This window comes from Ornithorhynchus anatinus, chromosome X5, assembly GCF_004115215.2.
Source record: "Ornithorhynchus anatinus isolate Pmale09 chromosome X5, mOrnAna1.pri.v4, whole genome shotgun sequence".
NCBI lineage: Eukaryota > Metazoa > Chordata > Mammalia > Monotremata > Ornithorhynchidae > Ornithorhynchus > Ornithorhynchus anatinus.
This window is the reverse complement of record NC_041753.1, coordinates 25,430,750-25,455,437: the sequence shown is the minus strand read 5'-3', so window position 1 is coordinate 25,455,437 and position 24,688 is coordinate 25,430,750. Positions and strand designations below refer to the sequence as shown.

The window sequence follows — 24,688 nt, the reverse complement described above, 5'->3', positions numbered from 1 at the left end:
CTCAGTTCTTCCATAGCATATGTTTCCACTGTGTGTTTTGGATAGGATGCTGTTAGGGAATTAGGGAACTCTCTTCTGTCCACACATGACTATGCAATGTGGCAAGAAACGAGTGCACACAAACTGCCACACTGTAGTTGAACTGAGTTCATGTCCTGACTCTGCCATTTGCTATGTGACCTTGGACAAGTCGCTTAACTTCTCTGGGTCTCAGTTACCTCATCTGTAAAACGGGGATTGATCATCATGAGCCCCATGTGGGACATAACCTGATTACTTTGTAACCACCTTAGGGCTTAGAACAGTGCCTGGCCCATAGTAAGTGCTTAGAAAAATACCATTTTTTTTTTAAAAGTGACTTGCCCAAGGTCACACGGTAAGCAAATGGCAGAACCAGGATCAGAACCCAGGTCCCCTGGCTCCCTGACCCATGTTTTTTCCACTAGGCCACCCTGTTCCTTTACACTGGCTCTCCTGGAAACCCTACCCCAAGAGAGGAACACTGCAGAAGACAAGCTGCCTCAAAACTACTGCTTGAGGCTGTTGGTGTTTAAGAGTGGATTTGAGACACACCCTCCGCTTGGGAAACAGCAACATGATTTGCCAGGAAAGTCATCGAAAATCTTCTGAACTGCATTCACATACCTAAGCACGTATAGGAAACTGTAGTCATAACAGTTCTCCGAAAAGGACAGCACGTTCAAAATTACATCTTACTCCTAGTAGTCAAAGCAACACTCAAATATTTTAACTAGGCTGCTGCAAGTTCAGGGCATACTGGTAAGTCAAGAAATCAGCTAGTGTTTGCAAAAGGAAAGTGTTCAAAGTCAGCTTGGTCACTTACCAACTGAAGGGAAGGCAAAATATAATTAGCCCCGACGCATTCAAAATAAGATGCAAATCCCTCGTTGAGCCAGATATCATTCCACCAATTCATGGTCACTAGGTTTCCAAACCACTAGATGAAAAGGAGCAAAAAAGACCTCTTTTAAAATTACAACCTCTTTGGGTGCTCACTGTTAACGATTTTTCTCGGTTGGTGAAAATTAAAGTCTAAAAATTCAATTAGAAAGAAATCGTTTCCAATAAGAAAAGCGCTGGCCATTATTGCTAATCACTAAGTAGTCATTATTAGAACGGCCTTGTCTTTTGGGGAGATTCTTTGAAGGCAACAGCCTTTAATTTGCATCTTCTTTTTGATCTTACTTTAAGATGGCATTTTTAAAAAGAAGGTAAACCAAGCTGAGATTTTTAAAAGGTGGCATTTTTTAAATTCCATTTTTTTTTTCCAACAGCCACTATTAAGGTAAATGGCTATTTTCCATCTGCGCTCAACTAATGGAAAGTGTTGAGTAGATGATGAAGCAGAACCAGGGAAACAGTCCCGTGGCTTCCAAAATCAGCAAATTCACATCCTGAGGCTTAACAAAACTCTATTAACAGCTGGATGCCTAAGATTTAGTAACTTCTATCTTTTAATGACGTGTCAATTAAGGATCAGCCGTGAACACTACGCTTTAATTTTGCAATCCATTAGATCTTTTATTGCTGTGTCATTCCGAAGCAAGTTATCCCTGAATCCCAGTGTTAATTTTTCTGACTTTAAATAAAAACACGATTTTTTACATCGTCTTACTTACTTCATAATTAAGAGAGTATCAAGGTCATCTGTTTGAATAACTTCATTCATCAAACAACTGTACAGGGATTAGCGCATAAGTGCAGAAATAAAGAGATTGTGTCATCCTTCCAAGGAGAACAACTTGAAAATCTAAAATCGCCTTGAGGAGTGGACCACTTTGAGTACACTTTTTCTTGATGATTATGTTTAAAGCAACTCTCCATAATTTTTCATCCCCGTGTTTAAGATATATTCCCAAGACATAATTTATGGGACAGTCGGGACACGAACTCAATGGTGCCCAGCTGCCAGCAAAATCAAGGGGTGAGTTTTCTGTTGATTTTTGATGTTTTCTGGTTTGCTTCAAGTGACCAAAATATGTTAACTCTCATCATTCGTTTATTCGAATCCCGGCTCTGGCACTTGGCAGCTGTGTGACTGTGGGCAAGTCACTTCACTTCTCTGTGCCTCAGTTACCTCATCTGTAAAATGGGGATTAACTGTGAGCCTCACGTGGGACAACCTGATTACCCTGTATCTACCCCAGCGCTTAGAACAGTGCTCGGCACATAGCAAGCGCTTAACAAATACCAACATTATTATTATTCATTCAAGCGTATTTATTAAGCGCTTACTGCGTGCAGCGCATTGCACAGAGCACTTGGGAAAGTACAATATAATAATAAACAGTGACATTCCCTGCCCACAATAAGCTCACAGCCTAGAGGCGGGGGGGAGACAGATATCAACACAAAATAAATAAAATTACAGATATATCCTAAGTCCTCTGGGGCTGGGAGTGGGGAGAAGAACAAAGGGAGCAAGTCAGGGTGACGCAGAAGGGAGTGGGAGATGAGGAAAAATGTGACTTGGGGAAGGCCTCTTGGAGGAGCTTTAAAGGGTGGGGGGTGGGGGGAATAATTAATTGTCTGTCGGATTTGAAGAGGGAGGACGTTCCAGGCCAGAGGCAGGACGTGGGCCAGGGGTTGGAGGTGAGACAGGCAAGATCGAGGCACAGTGAGAAGGTTAGCACTAGAGGAGTGAAGTGTGCAGGCTGGGTTGTAGAAGGAGAGAAACGATGTGAGATAGGAGGGGGCAAGGTGATGGAGGGCTTTCAAGCCAATGGTGAGGAGTTTTTGTTTGATACGGAGGTGGATGGGCAACCACTGGAGATTTTTGAGGAGCGGGGTGACATGTCCTGAACGTTTTTGTAGAAGTTTTTGTAGAAAGATGATTCCAACAGCAGAGTGAAGTATGGACTGGAGTGGGGAGAGACAGGAGGTTGGGAGGTCAGCAAGGAGGCTGATGCAGTAAGCTGGGAGGGATAGGATGAGCGATCGTATAAACGTGGGAGCAGTTTGGATGGAGAGGAAAGGGCGGATTTTAGCGATGTTGTGAAGGTGGGATCGACAGGATTTGGTGTCGGATTAAATATGTGGGTTGAATGAGAGAGAGGAGTCAAGGATAACGCCAAGATGACGGGCTTGTGAGACAGGAAGGATGGTGGTGCCGTCTACAGCGATGGGAAAGTCAGGGAGAGGACAGGGTTTGGGTGGGAAGATAATCCACCAGTGCTTTATGACAACATCTCCATTCCCCCTAATCATCCCACCCCAACACTTGAATCAAAATCAACACTTGTCCTCTATTAATTAGTGACTCTTCCTTTACAGTAACTGCTGCAGCACAGCTTCCCACTGAAGAGACATACGATAGAACATTTTACCACATGCCTGATGTCCTATCTCATGGGAGACAATGAGGGAAATGATGCTCTTTTTGCCTGTGAATTCTTCATTTGGCAACTCCAGCAACAATAACTCATCAAAAACTAACAGACCCCAGTTTTCCATCGCGCTGGCTCCAAAATCAGGCAAGGCAACCATATCTGAGTGGATTTAAAGCAAAGGAAAAATAAAGTACATCTTTAAAATGACTGGAATTTTTATTCTCACATGATCACTTCATAATTATTGCAATTATGAAATAACAATCCCTTTACCAAAAGAGCTAGTATACAGAGCAGCATCGTTGTTCCATTTACGAGTTGTTTCTGTTTTCTCTACTTTACTATTCAATGGTGCAGTTTTCAAAGGCACTCCATAAGCTATTTTTTTAGAGAAGTATTGGGCCCAATGACTGTACAGTTCTCCAGCAACTGATGTGTGGAAAATAGGTCCGCAAGGAGAGATCCTGTGTCTCTTCAGTCAGGTAACTCATCACTGTTTTCTTGAGAAAAGCTGAGGCTCTGGGCTTATCCCAGCCTACAGTCCTGCTCTCAGATTGGAGGAAGCACTGTAACATTTGTTCTCTCCCGTTGCCCAAGTCAGTGGCAGAGCATAGAAAGAAGAATGCAAGGTCCTTGAAGCTCCCAAGCACCCAGTACAGTGCTCTGCACACAGTAAGTGCTCAATAAATAGCGATGATGATGATGATGCTAACGATGAATCAGAACCTCTAATTCACCTAGGTGTCACGGTATATGGTTTTCACCAAGGGTGGACCTCGGGCCAGCCCAGTCAGTGATAACTACCATTTGGCATTTACTCTTCACTTGCTCCAGAGAATCAATCAAATCCTAAAAAAAGTACGTTTCTTTCGTGTCGAGCGAAACATTCAGATGTAAGCCGTTCCTCTTTCCCGTTATTTCTTCCTATCCAACTGGAGGCGGTATTAATGCCGTGATAAATTAGTGCCTCATATAGGGGATTGAGCTAAATATTACTCTGATGGTAACAACCGAGTCTACATGGCCTAAATCAATTGGGAAGTTCCTACTCCGCCTTTGGTTATCCTGTTTTATTTCTGTGCTCTGCCGACGTTCAAATGAGACGGTAGGTTCACTGACCTCAATAGCAGCAAAAATGTTATTCTGTGGGAATCTCGGCTGAGATGAGTGCAGAGGACATCAAAGGAGTGAGAAGAGGAAATAAGCGAAGAGAAGAAAGATGGTTGGGATGAAAACGTTAGCAAATTACGGGTCGCTGAAGCTGAGAGGGATGTGTGACTTGGAAGAACACACTGAGATACAGAGAACCGTGTTAGGAGGAAAGAGAGTTTCTGGATTAAGCAAAAAGTTCAGGAGATTCTGAAATTTGTTTCTGACCATCCCAGTGGTAGTAGAAGTAGTCGTAATATTTATTAAGCGCTCACTGTGTGCAGAAGATTGTACTGAGTGCCGGGAGAGAATACGCAGGAGGGAATTAGACACGGTCCCTGTCCCTTGAGGGGTTCACAACCTAAAATATTCCTCATGGTCCATCTACCAATTCCAAATTGGGTGAATGTTTTGATGTGGAAAATATAAATGGCATCTACCTAAATAGAAGTCACCTTGAATATTACTCAGTGGAGTTGCTGGTACAATTTCAAATATCACGTACCTGAATATGCGGTTTTGGAACATAAAAAAGAAATGTCTAAACAAATCATCCACCCAAAGGACCACAGAAGAAGAGAGTTAATTAAATCTTGGTATCTGGGGCTTTTATTAAGGATCTGAAAATATGAGGCAGGAACTCTCTTGGAAGCAAGGGCAGACAGGCAGACAGCGCAGACAGGACCTAAAATGTTGACCTCATCTCCCACTCCCTTCTGCGTCGCCCTGACTTGCGTCGTCCCCTCCCAGCCCCACAGCACTCATGTATAGATCTGTAATATTATTTATTTGTATTCATGTCTGTCTCCCCACCCCCCTCTAGACTGTAAGCTCACTGTGGGCAGGGCATGCCATTTTTTATTGTTGGATTGTACTTTCCCAAGCGCTTAGTACAGTGCTCTGCACAGGCTAACTGCTCATTAAATACCACTGAATGACTGAACGAATGACCTTCACCCCAGGCCAGGAGAAGAAGGAGGGTAGGGACTCATTTCTGCCTTCGACGGGATCCCGTACTAGCCATGGGGACCTTTTGAGCCCTAAAGAGTGCCACTGATGACTCCACATCACCCCTGCTTCCGGAGGCTACTTCAGCTTGGGTTCGAACTCGGGAAAGTACAATATAAGTAGAGCTTGTAGACACGTTCCCTGCCCACAGCAAGCTTGTAGGGTAGAGGGGAGGCAGACATGAATATAAACAAATTATGCTTCTGTACATAAGTACCGTGGGGCTGAGGGAGGGGTGAAAAAGGGGAGCAAATCCAAACGAAAGGGCGACGCAGAAGGGAGTGGGACAAGAAGAAATGAGGATTTAGCCTAGGTTTAGTCTCCTGACTCGCCATCCCACGCTCTTTCCACTCGCCAGGCTGCCTCCCTGAGCACTGCGCTAAACTACCGAGGGCTGCATTTAAAATACTGAATCCAGTTCCTCCCCCGAAGGAGCTTAAGAGGGCATCGGGCAGGGTTGGAATATCCCCAAGTCTATTCAGGCTCAGCGTTCAGTGGAGTGAGCTGATCCTCTTGCACTTTTGCCGAAGAAACCCCGGAGCAGCAACCGCTCCGCCCTATTCGTAACTTCAGCCCACCTCTGAGCTCTGCCCAGTATTAAGGGAATTTGTTCAACCTGTCGGGTGGGGAAAGTCTGAAGAACTGGGTTCCACCACTTCTCTGGTGGAGGGGTTGATGAGGGCCGGCTCCCAAACTGTTGAACGGTTCCAGCAGCGGCCGGGGAAGCCGTCTCTGGGCCTCTTCTGACCTATGTACAGAAAAATGATGGACTTGAGAAACCCAAACCACGTCACCTGTTTTAGATAGAGGATAACTGACGTTTAATAAGTCTTCCAAAAATCCAAAGATGGGCCCTGAGATGTTCAAGGCAAAGTCTGCGGCCCCTTTGGCAATCAAATCTTTCCGAGCCCAAATTCGTATCTGAAACAGAGGAATGGAACAGAGGTTTAGACAACAACGTGGTAGGTGACAACCTGCGTTCTCCGTTGTCAGAGAATGCTTGGCAGAGGACAATACAACAGAGTTAGTAGACACGTTCCCTGCCCACAAGGAGCTGACAGCCTAGAGGGGGAGACAGATATTAATATTCATTCAATAGTATTTATTGAGCGCTTACTATGTGCAGAGCACTGTACTAAGCGCTTGGAATGAACAAGTCGGCAACGGATATGTTCAATTACAGATATGTACACAAATGCTGCGGGGCTGAGGGTGGGGCAATTATCAAGTGCTTAAAGGGTGCAGATTCAAGGCAATGCAGAAGGGGCAGAATGGGGGAAAAGAGGGCTTAATCGGGGAAGGCCTCTTGGAGGAGATGTGATTTTAATAAGGCAGAGAGAGATAGTCTGTGGTACATGAAGGAGGAAGGAGTTCCAGGCCAGAGGAAGGATGTGGGCAAGGGGTCAGTGGCAAGATAGATGAGATTGAGGTACAATGAGTAGGTTGACGTTGGAAGAGTGAAGTGTGCGGGCTGGGCTGTAGTAGGAAATCAGGGTGGTAAGGTAGAGAGTGGTGAGTCGATTGAGTGCTTTAAAGCCGATGGTAGCGAGTTTCTGTTTGATGCAGTGGAGGATGAGCAGCCGCTAGAGGCTTTTGAGGAGTAGGGAAGATGTGGACCGAACACTTTTTCAGAAAAATGATCCGGGCAGCAGAGTAAAGTTTGGACTGGAATGGGGAGAGACAGGAGGCAGGGAGGTCAGCGAGGAGGCTGATGCAGTAGTCAAGGCGGGATAGGGTAAGAGCCTGGGTCAGCATGGTAGGAGTTTGGATGGAGAAGAAGGCCCAGATTCTAGAGCTGTTGTGAAGGTAGAAGCGACAGGATTTGGTGATAGATTGAATAGGTGGGTTGAAAGAGAGAGATGAATCAAGGATAATGCCAAGGTTGCGGTCATGTAAGACAGGGAGGAGAGTGGTGCCGTCTACAGCGATAGAAAAGTCAAGGGGCGGGCAGGGTTTGAGCGGAAAGATGAGGAGCTCTGTTTTGGACACGTTAAGCTCGCGGGGTCGGCGGAACATCCAGATAGAGATGTCCTGAAGGTAGGAGAAAAAGCGAGACTTGCAGAGAAGCGGAGCGTCAGGGCCGGAGAGGTAGATTTGGGAATCATCTGCATAGAGGTGGTAGTTGAAGCCATGGGAGCGAATGAGTTCTCCAAGAGAGTGGGTGCAGATGGAGAATAGAAGGGGATCCAGAACTGAGCCTTGGGGGTGGGAGGCAGAGGAGGAGCCTTCAACAGAGACCAAGAAATAGTTGTCAGAGAGATAGGAGGAGGTGGTCAGGAGAGGAGAGTACTAATGTAGCCAAAGTCGGATATTGCTCCGGCTGTCGAAGGCGCCCGAGAGGTCAGAGAGGACTAGGAGGGAGTAGAGGCCGTTGGATTTGGCAAGAAGGTCACCGGTGACCTTAGAGAGGGCCATTTCCGTGGAGTGGAGGGGGAGGAAGCCAGATCGGGGGAGGCCAAGGAGAGAATTGAAAGAGAAGAACTAGCAGCAGCAGGTATAGGCTACTCACTCAAGGAGTTTGGAAGGTAATGGGTAGGAGTGAGATGGGGCGATAACCGATGGGACTCGTGGGGTCAAGGGACGGATTTCTAGGATAGGCGATACATGAGCGTGTTTGAAAGCAGAGGGAAAGAAGCCAGTGGCAAGTGAACAGTTGAAGTTGGTAGTCAGAGAGGGAAGAAAGGAGGGGACAAGTGTTTTGATAAGATGCAAAGGGATGGGGTCAGAGGCACAGGGGAGGGGTAGCTTTTGAGAGGAAGTGGGAGATCTCTTGAGCTGTGGTTGGGAAAGATGGGTGAGCCAGAGAGGGGGCAGGAGGAGGGAGGGACCGGAGAGGAGCAGGAGAGATTTCTAGGGGGATCACGTCTGATGGCTTCAATTTTATCAATAAAGTACATGGTCAGATCATTAGTGGAAAGGGATGGGAGGAGTGGGGAGACAGGGTTTTTGAGGAGGGAGTTAAATGTCAAACAGCTGACACGCAGAAGGATGGAGAATAAATACGACTGATTCAATGATTGATTGAGAAGTAACGCTGCCGGGTGGAAGAGAGGGCAGAATTAAAGTAGGTGAGGAAGAATTGAGACGGATGAGGCCAACCCGGTTTCCGAATTTCCGCCAGCAGCGCTCCGTAGCTTGAGCACGGGAGCGGAGGAAACGTACTCTGCAGGTGATCCAGGGGTGAAGCCGTATCCCCTTTGATGGAATCAACTTTTAAGAGCTGTCTTTAAATATTACAGTATCCTCCTCATCTGGAAATAGCATATACGATTCATAACTGTCACACAAAGGATTTTTTATAAAAAGAATCGCTTCAAAAAGCGGTTGAATGTATTCCTAAATGGCCGTATGTTAAATAGGACCTATCGGGCCAGATCTTCTGAGGAAAATATTACCCGGTTTAAAAATCGGCATTTAAGGCGATGCATTTTACAGATCATTAGACTAGCATCTGCTGAATTACATCTCCATCCGTCCTGAAGGGATTCACTGGCCCGGAGGCCGGGGACTGGCCCAAAAGACCAGCTCTAGAATTCCCAAGGGACAGGACACTGGGGTGGCCAAGTCTGGAAGGGAAAAGAGAGGGTGCGGGGTATTTGCTGCTCTGAGTGCGGCAATGTACACCCGAACGTGTCTGCTAGTTCTGTCGCATCGTGCTCTCCCAAGCACTTAGTCCAGTGCTCTGCACATGGTAAGAGCTCAATGAATACCACAGATGGATCGATTAATCCACCGATGGAGTCTCACCTCATTCCCTCTCTCGGTCCTGCTGACGTAGTCGAAGTCACATACCACAAACGCAGTTAGATAAGTGGGCATTAGGGGAGTGGTGTGAAAGGTGGTAACAGTCCACGTTGTTCCATTTTCATCTTCCCTTTCAGATTTACCTAAAGGAAATTAACGTATTTTAATACGGAAACATTCAAACCATAGTAGTTCGATGAGCCTAGAAAATGTGTTTTCCTTTCACATCTGCCCTCACCAACATTCACTTAGCTGCTCTTCCCCTCACCCTTCCTCACCGTCTCCCAGTTCCCTTGTCCCTCTCCAGTTGAAGAAAAAAATTCTCACTGGAGAGCGGATTGGAGCCTCACTGTCAGGGCAGAAGAGCTGAGGTGAGAATGCTCTGGAGTCTACTCTCTGATGCCCCCCAAGCTAGAAGGTGTTTCACTGGTATCGTTTCCCCGATTTTTGATTTGCCTCTAGGTCTGCTGGACTGGAGTAAAGATCAGCTCCGTCCTTGCTGTGGGCTAGCTGGTTCTGACGCGGTGGTGATTGGAGAGAGGATTTGCTAATCCATGACTGCCGTAAGGGGGTGCTGATTTAAGCCACCTTGCCCCCGGAGAAGAGCTGAGAGCCATCCTGGGGCTAGCTCCATCCCATGGGGTTAGCCACCTTGTAGCCTACAGCTCCCCCCAGACCCAAATATTAGACGTCTGTTGCAAGAGGGCAACCACTTCCATCTATGACTGCCTATTAGAGTAGGAAATGGTCCAGACTACCATCTTTAATTCTCTTAAGAGAGATTCACCGCCTCTAATGAAGCAGTGATAAGCAGCACTGGTATAAGCCTGAGGTGGAGTGTTTTCCAAAACAATTATACAGAACCACAAATATCTGCAGGTTAAGTAATTCATACTGAGACTGTGAGCCCCATGTGGGACAGTGACTGTGTCTGGCCGGATTAACTCGTAACTACCCCAGCACTTAGAACTGTGTTTGGCACATAGTAAGCGCTTAACAAGTACCATTATTATTATTATTATTATAGGACAGGGCTCTGTTACTTACCCAGAGGGGGCATATTGGAGAGGGCCACAAAAGCCGGGTGATGGACAATGGTAATATTAAATGTGGTCTTCATGGCAGGCTCGTCAAAGCAAGGGAAAGCAGTCCTCGCTTTTGAAGGCTCCATTTGGGAGGCAAGCATAACCCTGGATTGAAAACGTAAATACATTTAGCACAGCTGATGGAAAGGTCAGTCGATCGTATTTAGTCGGTCGTATCTATTGAGCCCTTCCTGCGTGCCGAGCACTGTGCTAAGGCTTGGGAGAGTTCAGTATAAGAATAAACACATTCCCTGCCCACGACGAGCCTACAGTCTACAGAAGGTGGGCGGCACCATTAGTTACCGGCGAAAGGTAAGCGAGGAGAGAAACGGTTCACATCACGGCGTCTGTCCGTACCTTGCAGAGGTGAACCATGCACAAGCTGAGCACTATAATGCTGCACTGTCTTCTGTTTCACCGTGACTGTTGTCGTCATCCTCATCCAACTCCGGTCAATCCATCAGTCGTATTTATTGAGTGCTTTACCGGGTAAAGAGCGCTGTGCTAAATGCCGGGGAGAGTACGACGCAACAGATCGGTAGACAGGTTCCCTGCCCAGAGTGACCTTAAGGTCTAGAGGGGGAGGCAGACGTCGTTGGGTGGGGATTGTCTCTAGCTGCTGCCGAACTGTACATTCCAAGCGCTTAGTACAGTCTTCTGCACACGGTAAGTGCTCAATAAGTAGGACCGAATGAATGACTGATATAAATAAAGAAATTACGGATACGTACGTAAGTGCTGTGGGGCTGAGGGAGTGGCGAATAAAGGGAGCAAATCGAGGTGACGCAGAAGGTAGTGGGAAAGGAGGAAACGAGGGCTTGGAGAAGGCCTCCTGGGGGAGATGTGCCTTCAATACGGCTTGGAACGGGGGGAGAGGGATTATCGCCATAGAGAAAGCTAGTGGTGATATGAGATCCCAGACTTTTGAGGTGTTGCTCTTCGAAGAGGAGGATTAGTGCTACTGGAGGACCTGTATCGGCGGGAATTCTCCAGAGGGATGGGTTTTCCCTCTGTAATAGCTCCCACATAGAATGGGAAATAACAGTGCGTGCCTATGCCACACGGATAGGACCGTGGCCCAGCCTCTGCTCACTTTCCACTAAAAAAAAAAAGAAAAGAAGAAGAAGAAAGAAAGAAAAGATCCGATCTGAGAACCTGACATGAGACCCTGAACACACTGATGCTTTTCACAGAAAACTCTGGATGCTTTAAAAAAAAAATAGTACCAGTTGAGCGCTTCTTATTTGTGCCAAGCGCTGTACGAATCACTGGGGTAAATACAGGATAATCAGGTGGGATGCAGCTCCTGTCTCCCAGGGGGCTCACAGTCCAAGTAAGTTGGAGTGGAATTAAATCCCCACTTAACAGATGAGGTAACTGAGGCACAGAGAAGTGAAGCGGCTTGCCCAAGGTCACGCAGCAGAAAAGTGAGAAGCAGCGTAGCTTGGTGGAAAGAGCAGGGGCCTGGGAGTTGGGGGACCTGGGCTCGAATCCCGGCCTCGCCAACTGCTTGCTCTGTGACCTTGGACAAGTCACTTAACTTGGCTGCGCCTCAGTCTCCTCAACTATAAAATGGGGATTAACTACCTGTTCTCCCTCCTACTTAGACCGCCAGCCTTGTACGGGACAGGGACAGTATCCGACCTAATCACCTTGACGACGATGATGATTATGGTATTTGTTAAGCGCTTACTGTGTGCCAAGCGCTGTTCTAAGCACTGGGGTAGATGCAAGGTCATCAGGTTGTCCCACGTGGGGCTCACAGTCTTAATCCCCATTTTACAGATAACTGAGGCGCAGAGAAGTCAAGTGGCTTGCCCAAGGTCACACAGCAGACATATGGCGGAGCTGGGATTAGAACCCACGTCCTCTGAGTCCCAAGCCCGTGCTCTTTCCACTAAGCCACGCTGCTTCTCCATCTTGCACCTTAGAACAGTGTTTGACGCATACCAAGCGCTTAACAAATACCACACAAAAAATGTGGTGGAACCGAGATTAGAACCCAGGTTTTCTGACTCCCAGGCTCCTGCTCTTTCCACTAAGCCTAGCACTTACAAATGAGCGGATGTTCAAACCCCAGTGTACGGACGATGCTAAATCACCTCGGAGCGTACATCTTCGGACCTGGTCTACGCCAGAAAAGGGAAGAGGATAACGGGGGTTATTATCCAGATAACTCGGGCAAAAAAAAAAAAAATACAGATTTTTGGAGACTTGAGGCCGAGCATTCCAGATAACCACCTCAATTCTCCACTTCTCTGCTAGTTGAGATCCGGCCTCTTTGGCAAAAAAAGACCAATCGACAGCTGAGGCACCCCCCCTTCCTCTGTCTCCTATTCATTCATTCATTCATTCATTCATTCAATAGTATTTATTGAGCGCTTACTATGTGCAGAGCACTGTACTAAGCGCTTGGAATGTACAAATCGGTAACAGATAGAGACAGTCCCTGCCCTTTGACGGGCTTACAGTCTAATCGACTATTACTCACTCTCAACTGGATCGGTTTGACCCGAAAGACCAGAAGGCTCATCCCTCTGTCAGGCTCTGGAGAGTTCGGGGCTCTATCCGAATGGAATTCTGCAAAAGGGAACATTGAAAACGAATCGCATTTGCCGTCCGGAGTCCCAGAATTGCCATAGCGTTTCAACTCTGTGTAACAGGCAGCTCAGACCAGGGCAGGATCCCTAAGAGGCAGTCTTTGGACCAACGCCAACCTGCCAAGGGATTTTTACCTTGACGCTTTGGGAGAGGGAGTGGAGAGTCTGAGGAGACGGAGCAGGAGAGGCTACACGGAAGGTGTGGTGAGTGCAGTGGCCACCACAAGCTAAGCATTGCGGTGGGGTGGGGGGGGACGTGGAGGGGGGGGAGCAGCCGCTCCCCTGAAAAGCAATAACTCCCTAAGCGGCTTATACGATGACTCAGGAATGATTGGCCAGGGAGAAGCAGCGCAGGTTCGATTCGGGCACGGAACCGGAACAGGGGAGGTGGAGGAAGAGGAGAGGAGAGAAGGATGAACCTTCAAGAAGGGCTCCAGAATACAGCCTCGATCGGGCTCCGGTTTACCCTGCAGAATAACCCAGGAATAAGGGGTTTGGGGACAGCAACGTGGCCATATAATAATAATAATAATAATCGTGTTGGTATTTGTTAAGCGCTTACCGTATGTAGAGCACTGTTCTAAGCGCTGGGGTAGATACAGGGTAATCAGGTTGTCCCATGTGAGGCTCAGGGTCTTCATCCCCATTTCACAGATGAGGTCACTGAGGCACAGAGAAGTGAAGTGACTTGCCCACAGTCACACAGCTGACAAGTGGCAGAGCGGGGATTCGAACCCGTGACCTCTGACTCCCAAGCCCGGGCTCTTTCCACTGAGCCACGATATACTACCCAGAAGTCCGGTACTAAGTTTAGCTGCTTTGATAGAGTTGGGAATCAAGTATATCAGTGGAAAATCACCAAGTGGGGGAAGCGGGGGGCCCGGTGGAAAGAGCACGGGGCCGGGAGTCTGAGGACCTGAGTTCTCAACCCGGCTCTGCCGCTTGTCTGCTGCGGGACCTTGGGCAAGTCGCTGAACCTCTCTGTGCCTCGGTTACCTCATCTGTAAAATGGGGATTAAGTCCGCGAGCCCCACGTGGGACAACCCGATTACCTTGTATCCACCCCCAGCGCTTAGATCAGCGCTTGGCACATAGAAAGAGCTTATCATTATTATTAGCTCATCCGTAAAATGGAGATCAAGACTGTGAGCCCTATGTGGGACAGCCCTATGTCCGACCCGATTATCTTGGATCTTCTCCGGCGCTTAGTACAGTGCTCGGCACAGAGTAAGTGCTTAATAATAATAATGTTGGTATTTGTTAAGCGCTTACTATGTGCAGGGCACTGTTCTAAGCGCTGGGGGAGATACAGGGTAATCAGGTTGTCCCACGTGAGGGACACGTGAGTTAATCCCCATTTTACAGATGAGGTAACTGAGGCACAGAGAAGTTAAGTGACTTGCCCACAGTCACACAGCTGACAAGTGGCAGAGCCGGGAGTCGAACCCATGACCTCTGACTCCGAAGCCCAGGCTCTTTTCCACTGAGCCACGGTGCTTCCCGGATACCATCGTTATCAAACGGAAATCTGATAAAAAAAAAAAAACCCGTCGCGCTCCACCAGCATCAGGTCTGTAACCGGTGCCCCCCGCCCCGGAATCTTGAAAGCGCTACCGTCGGATCACCTACCACGGTTTCCCTTCAATCCTTCGGGCAGTGGGCTTCGTCATCCAAGGCGTTCAAAGCCGTACGGCTAGTGAGTGAGATTAGGTCTCGGAGGCATAGATCGCTACATCTTCCGGGGCCACGAGAAGACCACACGATCCGTTCTACTCTGAATCCGTGGAGTCCGTGAGACCAAACCCACGTCCATTTGTCCGTCTGTCTCCCCCTCTGGACTGTAAACTCACTGTGGGCGGGGGATGTGTCTACCAACTCTGCTCCGCCGTACGCTCCTAATGGCTTAATACAGTGCTCTGGACGCAGCGAGTGCTCAACAAATGCGATTACCTGGTCGATCGATTCCATTTATTCTACTCTGCCGGTAATCGCTCCCCTGCTAGTAGAGAATAAAAAAGAAAGCTTTGGCCGGACCGCTTTCAGTTTCTAACTTCTCTATACAATTCCAAGCACCTGCTCCGCACTATACACACAGTAGATCCCATTAAATGTCGGTAATGAGAGAGAAGGGAAAGGAACAGATAGAAAGTGGGCTTGCACGTTCTCCAACGGTTCCACCTCAGGAAGGGTTTAGAAATCCTAGCGGATTAAAGTAATAAAGAAAAATAGCCGTGGCCCACTGACCACTGATGCTGTTCCTTTCTGGTTTCTAACACTCAACGCCACAGACGGCCCGTTAACGAAATCCGTGGGTCAAATATCAGCATTTACCCATGCTGACACCGTCAACTAGAGATACGTCTGGTGCTGGGACTGAATTCCGCTCTCCGTCTACTTCCAGTTTAGTTTTGACTGGAAGGACTCCCCGAGTCCTTTGCATAATACCTGTAATTAATCAATTAATGTATTTATTTATATTAATGCCTGTCTCCCCCCTAGACTGTGAGCTCGATGTGGGCCGGGAATGATTCCGTTTGTTGTCGTACTCTCCCAGGCGCTTAGTACAGTGCTCTGCACACAGTAAGCGCTCAACAAATACGACTGAATGAACGAATGAATGAAAAGTCCTGCCGGCTAGATCCCACTGTTCACCCCACCCCACCCCACCACGTGCCAACGAGCCGGCCACTTTGGTTATGCGATTTATGTTTACTAGATGGTAGATCTGTAGACATCTAACATCCACTCGGTATCATAGTCACAGGTGGCCCTTGCTGTTACGACTCGACACGCAGTAGCTACCGCCAACGATCGTGATGACCGTAACGCCGTCGCCGATTCGAAATCATCATCAGTGTACATCTGAAGCATCGCCCTCACTGCAAACTAATCATTGACGGGTTAAGTCGAACTCCCACAGCTGAGTCCCGCAGAGCCACACGGTCTTCCTCGAGGTACGGGTGCCAGCCTTTCATGTCTAGAACAGGGTCGGAAAAGGGCAGGGCTTTAAAAGCAAGGAGCAGGCAGGATGGGTCTGGGCATGGCAGGACAGGCTTTGACGAGCTAACAGGTCAGGAAAACCTGTTTGGAGACTTTTTCCCGAACCCCATGAAGACAATGGCCCCCATCGGCCCCCTGGAGCTGGCACTTCTGCCATGTGAGGCTATTCCAGGTGCTTGGTCCAGTGCTCCGCACATAGTAAGCGCTCAATAAATACTATCGAATGAATGGATGGAGACGATCACTAGTTCAAAATATATGCCCTCTACTGGGCAGACCCCGAAAGAATAACGGCCAGGGCTCTTTCTCCTACTGGCGTAAAAGCGAGCAGATACCGATCTGGGATTCCAAATATTTCCCACAGCTCCGGTTCCCATTAAACAAGCGCCGAACGACGTAGTCGTCTGAGGAATGGAAAGCAAAATGGGGAGCGATCCGCAACGATTTGTCAGACCGTCCCCTGAAAACCCGCACCCGGGGCAGCCGGATGTTTGGCCCGCCGGACTCCAGTTCAGGCATCGGCACACGAGTCGCCTCTTGGTTACGACTTGTTTGCAAAACATATTGGACCTCAGGCCTACGCCGTACCAAACTACCTCAGAGAAAGTTCCGCTCTCCCAGTGTCCCGGGGTTACTGTGTGGCGAACATCCCCCAAGCGCCAAAGGGCAGAGTTCATTCATCTCCTGTGGGTAGGGCTGTTTCTGTCACAGAGTCAGCGCGGGCTCTCCTATCAGCGAAACAAAGGAGGACTGGGAATTGGCACTTGATAATGGCATCTTAGTAGGTCCTCGCCCTGCTTGACCTCTCCATTGTCTCTGAGGCTCCCGGCGACTCCTCGCTCCTGGCAAAACGATCTGACCATGCGTGATTCTCCGCCTACCTCTCTGACTGCCCCCTTTTCTTTCTGGTTCTCCAGACTTCAGGCTCGTCGCGGGCAGGGAATGGGCCTGTTACGCAGTTACGTCGACCTCTCCCTAGCACTTAGTACAGTGCTCTGCACACGGTAAGCGCTCAAGAAATACGATCGAATGAACTGAGTGAACCTCCACAACATTTTATAGAGCCTCACCTTCCTCTCCACCCAAATGGCCACTACCCAGGAGGATCTCATTCACTCTCTGAAGTCTAATATCTTCATCTTTCTGCCTTCATTTTTATACCCTTTTCCCTAACTGCACTGCTCTTCTAGAGCCTTCGGGGTGATGGGTTCTCCCTGCTTATCTGGGCGTGGCTGACAGGTAAATACCCTATCAAAACAAGGTACTTCTCCTTTAGAGCAGCCTCCCCTACAAATAGCCTTATCTTTGGATAAACAGACTCCTTCCCGTCTTCCCTGTATTGTATTTAATCAGACCGCCTTGAAATGGTTGCATTAATGACTAATCTGACTCTTACCTATCTAGTCCCCTGAGATAGGATCCCTCTTTCTACTCTAAGGCTACTGAGAATGGCTTAGAAGTCTACAAAGTCCAGTGACTTCGGGGTTTCTTAAGCCTCTGTCTTATAAATCTCCCCTCTGTCTCCCCGTACCAGGGCATTTAATTAACAATTAGGGGTCGATCGATCGATCGATCGATCATTCATAGTTATCGAGCACTTACTGTGTGCGGAGCACTGTACTGAGAGCTTGGGAGAGCACCTTAGAGCTCACCTCCTCCATTAGAGCTCACCTCCTCCAAGAGGGCAGGGACTGTCTCTATCTGTTACCGATTTGTACATTCCAAGCGCTTAGTACAGTGCCCTGCACATGGTAAGCGCTCAGTAAATACCATTGAATGAATGAATGAGAGCACAATATAATAGACACAGTCCCTGCCCACAACGACCTTACAGTCTCCAGGCCTCAAAAATCTGTAATGCCTACCCATTCTGCAGCAGAAGGAACTCCTTAACATAGCTTTCAAGGCTCCCCCCCCCCCCCCCCGACCCCCGGCACCTTTCTCCTTTGTACGTATCTGACGTTCCCTTTGCTTGCTCTTCTCGAAACTCCTCTTTCCAAGTGGGTGTCTCCCTCTCGATTTTCCAGCCCCTGACCCCTCGTCCGCATCTTCTCCCCTATTTGGAATTCCCAGACCACTCTCCTCGTCTTTAGAGTCCTCCCCACCTCCTCCAGGAAGCATTCCCCGATTAAATTCTACCACCTCTCATTGGGTCATCCCAACGGTCACCCCTAGGCACTTGTCCCCTTACCTTAGCTATTTGGTCTCTACCGATGCATGTATTCTGTTTACTGACTCGATAATAATAACAATGATAATCGCGGTATCCGACAGGTTCTTGCTACGTGCCAGGCACCGTACTGAGCGCGGGGGTAGACAGAAGCCAATCGGGTTGGACGCAGCCCGTGTCCCCCCTGAGGCTCACAGCCTGGATCCCCATCTTACAGATGAGGTAACTGAGGCACAGAGAAGTCCGGTGACCCGCCCGAGGTCACACAGCAGACGAGTTGGTGGAGCTGGAGGGTCAGAACCCAGGTCCTTCTGACTCCCAGACCCGTGCTCTGCTCACTCCATGCCCTGATTTGCCAGCCATATCTCTGTATCTGCTTCCCGCTCCCTCATTTGTCAAAAAAAGTCCGCTTCTCCCATTAGACTGTGAGCTCCTGGAGTGCAGGGACCGTATCTTTTACTTCGATTGTACTCTCTTAACTGCTTAATACCGTGCTCCGCACGCAACGCCTTTGACGACGTCGATAAACCTTCCCGAATCAATCTCACTGGGAATTTTTTTAAGAAACCCCAATTCTTCAAGCCTGAAGATGGCTTTTCTTCACTAGGAGTTTGGTTTTTCACATTCAAATTCAGCATTTTAAGTGTAGCAAAATAAACTGCAAAGAAATAGCATAGCAATTATTTGCAGACTTTTTAAGTGTGCTGCTCTGAGGGAAATGAAATCAAAGGTGGACCACTTTCAGACACAGAGTATGGTAGCCAAGCCGTAGAGCGCGAGCAGTTTCTGAACTTTCCAAGTGCCTAAAGCACCAAACGGTCACTCGATACCCACTCACACACTCTATATTTAGCAAGCATTCTCCAACTCAGCTGCTTTACTTTACGATCCTTCTTATAACGGAGCTGCATAACACTTCTTCAAGTAAACTTATCAAGAGGTCCTCTGCAGTACTGAGTAGCTCTAAAAATTGCTCACCAGGAGATACCCTCCAGAGTCATTTGCCTTTTGCCACGGTTAAGCGTGAAAAACCGGGCAGAGAGCCACGCCTGAGGACCTTTCAAGTATATAGTCGGCGAGTCCTATCTGCGACCAAAAGAGCGGAAAAACTTACAGCAGCATAAGACATTCAAATTTCAAAGCCTTCCCCTTATCTTTCCATCGCGACGTCCGGGCTCAGACGTTCAATGCCTAGAACCGTCGGTGAGCTGGGGGGGCGGGGGGGGGGGGGGCGGGGGGTGTCCACCGCTGCCCGGGACTGCATTTTTCAAGCCCGGAGAATTAGGTGTCCTCCCGCAGCCGTCCGGCTCCCTCTCGGAGACCACGGAAGTTTCCAGTTCCCCGGCCGTGACATCGACACCCCGAAAAGGTTGCCGTATCGCTCCCCAGTGAGAAGGCAGGGGAAAGAAGCGGGATGGGTGCCAGGCCGAGAGAGAGGCTGCGACCGCGGCGTAGCTATTGCCGCAACCTTCCCCTCTGAGGCCTCCAACAGTGCCCCCCCGGCCACGCTTCTGAGATCCGCGCGGACCTTGGGAAAGGCAAGAGAGGGTGGTAGAAGGCCGGAGGTCACCATCGAACCTGTGATGACTCCTGGTACCGGGCGCTGACATCCCCCAAGCGCTAAATGGCAGAGTTCATTCATCTCACGGGGGTAGGGCTGTTTCTGCCGCGGAGGATGGCACGCACCGGAGTCCCGCACAGGCTCGCGTCTCAGTGAAACAAAGGACGCGTCCAAATTGAGCCCGAGCCTCTGAGCCAGGATGGCACGGCGAACTACTCTGGGGCAGATTCCGGGAGGTGCTGACGCCATCCCAGCTTGTGCGAGGGGCAGACCCTCACGCGCCACCACACGCCCCTCGAATTTACGAAGTAGCACAGACTAAGCGCTCAAAACAGCCCACAGCGGATTGATCGATGATATCACCGGCCCTTAAAAAGGACGTCGGTACCGATGGGGTCCGGCCGAAGACAAACCGGAGATTGCCGGCGTGTGGCAGGCGAGGGAAGGCGGGCTGGGAGAGGGTTGGAAACTCTACCTCTTCATCGATATCCACTCTACAATTCATTTCTATTATAAACGGTGTGAGGGTCCACCACCGACTCCTTTCCCCCCCCCCCCCCGCCCCCGCTGCCTACGGCCCAGGGACATCGCAAGCGGTTCATTCACAACGGCATATAATAATGATGATGATGATAGTGTCGGTATTCGTTGAGCGTCTACTACGTGCCAAGCACCGTTCTAAGCGCTGGGGGAGATACAAGGAGATGAGGTTGTCCCCCGTGGGGCTCACGGTTTTGATCCCCATTTTACAGATGAGGTAACTGAGGCCCAGAGAAGGTAAGTGACTTGCCCACAGTCACACAGCTGACAAGTGGCAGAGCCGGCATTCGAACCCATGATCTCTGACTCCCAAGCCGGGCTCCTTCCACTGAGCCACGCCGCTCCTCTGGCGAACAATCACGGTAAGGAGGTGAGAGGAGACGAAAGAGTTTTAGGTTCTCTGTATCGTTGAGGGCGTCCTCCAAGATCTGCCTCCGATTTGTCTCTGTCTCCGCCTCCAGTCTCTCCCCCCGCCCCCCCCCCCCCCAGTCTACGACGCGCAGTGCTGCCCAGGTCATCTTCTCAAAGCATCCCTCAGCCCCCATCTCCTCTCAAAATCCTGCCAGTTCACACTGGCAACCCAAAATTGGTACCCGGGCACGACGAGGAAGGGCCCAGGGGCCGCAGACCGCACCTGCCGGCTGCCTGGCGACGCGCGCCACCTGGGGCGAGGGGACTGGTCGACTCAGTGGAGCCCTTGGCCCTCTTCAGCACTGACGTCTAAGCGCTGCCTGGTTCTTCACTCCTCGAAAGCTGAAGGGGGGAGGAGAAATCACTTCTTTCCTTTATCACGCTTATTCGCGCCGAGAAGCAGCGTGGCCCAGGGGATAGAGTAAGGGCCTGGGAGTCAGAGGGACCCGGGTTCTGACCTGACTCCGTCACCTGTCTGCTGCGCGACCTCGGGCAAGTCCCTTCACGGCTCCGTGCCTCAGTCACCTCACCTGCAAAACGGGAATTACGACCGTGAGCCCCGTGCGGGACGCGGCCCGGGGTCCGACCCGATGAGCTCGTGTCTAAGCCCCGCGCTCAGCACGGTGCCCGGCGCACGGTGAGCACGGGACAAACACCGTAAAAAGCAGACAGCTCTTGGGTGCCACTGAAATACCCTAACAAGACAGGAAGCTAGGGAAGGATGGACGGATGGACCGGGGGGGGGGGGGGGGGGGCAAGAGAGAGACGGACACGAAGGGAAGACGGCGATGGAAGAACGAAAGGAGGCAAGAAAGGCGACGGTCAGAAATCGAGGGCGAAAGGAGCGTCGGCTCCCGCTCCGTAAGGCCACGGGCTACGCTGACCGCGAGAGGTGTCCCTAAAATCCAGCGACGGTTCCTTTCACTAGCCAGAAACTCTTGCCAAATCTTTCTGAAAGCAAAAGTGGAATTCGGAGATTAACAAACAGACAGTCTGTAAAACAAAAGTTACAGATCGCAAATCCCCGAGGCAATTTACCGAATTGACTCGAAAGTCCCTGAAGTTCAGTGCGGAAGATAGGTTAGGAAGCAATTTGGTGGATTTATACCGTGGGTTTTCTTCTTTTTCTTTTTTGTCCTCTGAGAGCATTCGAAAACATTTTGTCTAATAATAAAGTGGAAAGGCAAGCAATTGTGTAAACTGCAAAGGCGAAACTAGCAGGAGCGTGTCTGAGAGCAAAGACTTCTTGGCATCTCAGTCATAAACTCTCTTCAACTGCGGGAAAGAGAGGGAGCGAGGGAGATGGAGTGTGGGGGGAGAGAGAGACGGGAATAGAGCGGGGGAAGCGGGGGAGGGAGAGGAGAGAGGAAAGAGAGAGATGGAGATGGACGAGATGAAAAGGGAACCCGGTCTGGTCGGAGAAGGCGGATGCTGCCGGATTTCGACGGACGGGGAGAATCCAAGCCGAGGGCCTTAACGGCGGTATTCGTTCGGCGCCCACTATGCGCCAAGCACTGTTCTAAGCGCTGGGGTAGACGCAAGGACACCGGGGCGCCCCACGTGGGGCTCACCGTCATAATGCCCATTTTCCAGATGAGGTAACTGAGGCCCAGAGAAGTGAAGCAGGCGGCGGAGGCGGGATTAGAACTCACGACCTCCGCCTCCCCAGCCCGGGCCTCCCTGGCGGCTCCTCCCTCGGTCCTGCCTGGCGGAGGGCAGTCCGTTCCGTTCGATTCCTCCGACGGCGCGCGGAGCGCCGTGCTAAGCGCTGGGGAGAGGACGCCGGGAGAATCGAGCGAGAGCCGGTCGGGGAAAGCGAGTCACCCGTTCCGGGGAAATCGGGCCGCGGTGAGAACCCGGGCGGAGAGGGAACGTCCGCGGCCGCCATCCCGGGAGTGCTGAATGGAGGGAGACGGAGACGGAGACAGACGCCCTCCCCAGAGGGAGGGCAGTGGCCGGGCCGTCCTCTCCCCAGCGCTCGGGGCAGTGCTTCGCACGACGCGGCAGCGCCCGGGAAATGCCAACGATCGGGAAGGGCAGTTGGGCAGGAGAGGGAGAGGAGGCGATACGGGGGGACGGACGGACGGTCCCCAAAGGGGGTGTCCCGAGGAGCGGAGGGGAGGAGAGGGGACGGGAGGGTTCACCTGCTCTCGCCCCGGTCCTCGTAGTGGTTGAGGAAGAGCCCCGACAGGTCCCCCGGCTTCCGAAGGGATCCGGAGAAGTTGAGCTGCAGCAGGTAGAGGCGGCCGGCCTGCAGGGCCTCCCCCAGCTCCAGCACCAGGAACTCGGTGTCCTCCGGCTGCCACCAGCCCGTCAGCCGCACGGCCGGGGGCTCCCCGCCGCCCCGCCCGGCGGGGAGGGGGCCCCGGACGGCGGCGCCCTGGCAGCCCAGCCGGCTGCCGTGCAGGAGCACGGTGGCCGTCTCCTCCAGGCAGCGCGCCGTGATGGCCACCCGGCCGGTGAAGGGCCCCGGCTCGGCCCCGCCGGGCAGCAGCCGGGGCCACAGCTCCAGCTCGTAGTGGCGGGGCCGCAGGCGGCCGGGCAGCCGCGCCCGGTCCCAGGGCCCCGCCGGCCGCCCCGTCCGGGCCCGGGGGGCCGGGCCGGGCGGCGGGGCCGGGCGGCAGCGCCCGTACAGGGCGGCCAGCACGCTCAGCGCCAGCAGCAGGGCGGCCAGCAGCAGGGCCAGCCCCGCGCAGGCCGGCCGGCTCAGGTGGAAGCCCCGCGGGCCCATCCCGCTGCGGCCGGGGGGAGGCTCCGGCTCGCCCATCCACCGAGGAGTCCCGGCCGCGACCGGAGAGCCGGAGGGAGGGAGCCGGGCAGCCGGGCAGCCGGGCAGCCGGGCAGCCGGGGACGGGGCGGGCCCTCCTCCTCCTCCCCCTCCCCTCCCTCCTCCTCCTCCTCCCCACCCCCCGGGCCGGGACCCCGCCGCCCGCTCCGTCCCGCTGGAGCCAACGGGGGCAGGTGGGGAGGGACGTCGGAGCCGGGAGAAGAAGGGAGAGGGCGGCCCGGGGGTCCCTCCCTCCCGCCGCCCCCCCCCCCCCCACCACCTGCCCGCCGATGGAGAGCCGCCCCCCGGCTCGGCGCTTACAACGGTGCTCTCCCTCAACGCCGTCGACGACGACCCCACCGTCCGTCGGCCCGATCGCCCCGCGACGCCCCGCACCGGCCCCGTCACACCCACCCTCCCTCCGCGGAGCCGCCGCCAACCCGCCGCCCCGGTTGGCGTCCCCTCGAAACCTCCTCCCCGTCCGGGTCCCCGTCTCCCCCCCGACGGTCGACGACGCCACCTCTTGCGTCAAGAGGCCGGCCGGCGCTCCGTCCCCGGGGGTCTCCGCTTTTTCTCATCTTCCTCGACCGGCCGGCAGAGGTGGAGGAGTCGGGCCGGTCCTCACCCCCCAGACCTCCTCCCGGACCCCCTCGCCGGCTCCGTCGTTCACCTTCAGATCATTTAGACGCCGCGCCCCTCTCCCCTTTCCCCTCTCCCCGGCCGACTACCTCATCGTGACGATCCCCGGGGGCCTCTTGGACGCCCGCGTCGACGACTCCGCTGACCTCCCGCTCCCCCCATCCCTCACCCGATGATACCTCCTCTCGACGATCCGGTATCCGACCCCGCTGCTCGCCTCTTTCTTCCCCCGCCCGCTACGCCCCGTTCTCTTAAATCCGCCAGACCGCGGCCGTCCTCTGTCCGAGCCCTAACGCTGAAGATGCCCCTACTCGATCTCGTCTTCCTGATCGCGCCATCCTACCGGCCCCCTCAACGCTCGCGAGTCTGTCTTCCTCCCTCTTAGATGGTGAGACCCCCGTGGCATCAAGGCCGTCCGGTCCGCTTACCGTAAAACGAGTCTACGCCGGCGCCCTGCGCACGTGATACCTTTACGATACCGGCCCCGACGCTTAATACGGTGCCCTGCGCATCGAGGCCTCGCTAAACACCCAGGACGACGATGACCATCTCTCTCATCTCCGCCGCGACTGTCGTCTTTCCCCGGAGCGCCCGCTCCTGCCGCAGGCCGCTGCCGCCGAGCGTGGCGGAGGGAACTGGGGGGCCGGCTGTCTTGTCTTACGCC

General features: G+C 51.9%; 1 protein-coding gene and 1 long non-coding RNA gene across 2 annotated transcripts in view; both read right to left on the bottom strand.

Moving 5' to 3' along the window:
• The window catches only part of LVRN (laeverin), a 57,363-nt gene extending 33,999 nt beyond the window's left edge, over positions 1-23,364 (bottom strand). The window contains exons 1-6 of the mRNA XM_029054697.2: positions 22,763-23,364; positions 10,299-10,441; positions 9,255-9,394; positions 6,302-6,428; positions 3,355-3,509; positions 845-958 (exon numbers count right to left, since the gene is read on the bottom strand). Of these exons, the coding sequence (XP_028910530.1) occupies positions 845-958; positions 3,355-3,509; positions 6,302-6,428; positions 9,255-9,394; positions 10,299-10,441; positions 22,763-23,349 (1,266 nt within the window). The 5' untranslated portion in view covers positions 23,350-23,364. The remainder of the gene's footprint in view (positions 1-844; positions 959-3,354; positions 3,510-6,301; positions 6,429-9,254; positions 9,395-10,298; positions 10,442-22,762) is intronic.
• Positions 15,631-16,927, bottom strand: LOC114807892. Its single transcript, XR_003755906.2, has 2 exons — positions 16,533-16,927; positions 15,631-15,913 (listed from the first exon to the last, which is right to left on the bottom strand). It is a non-coding gene; the product is annotated as an uncharacterized LOC114807892 (long non-coding RNA).
• Positions 23,365-24,688: the final 1,324 nt, after the last annotated feature.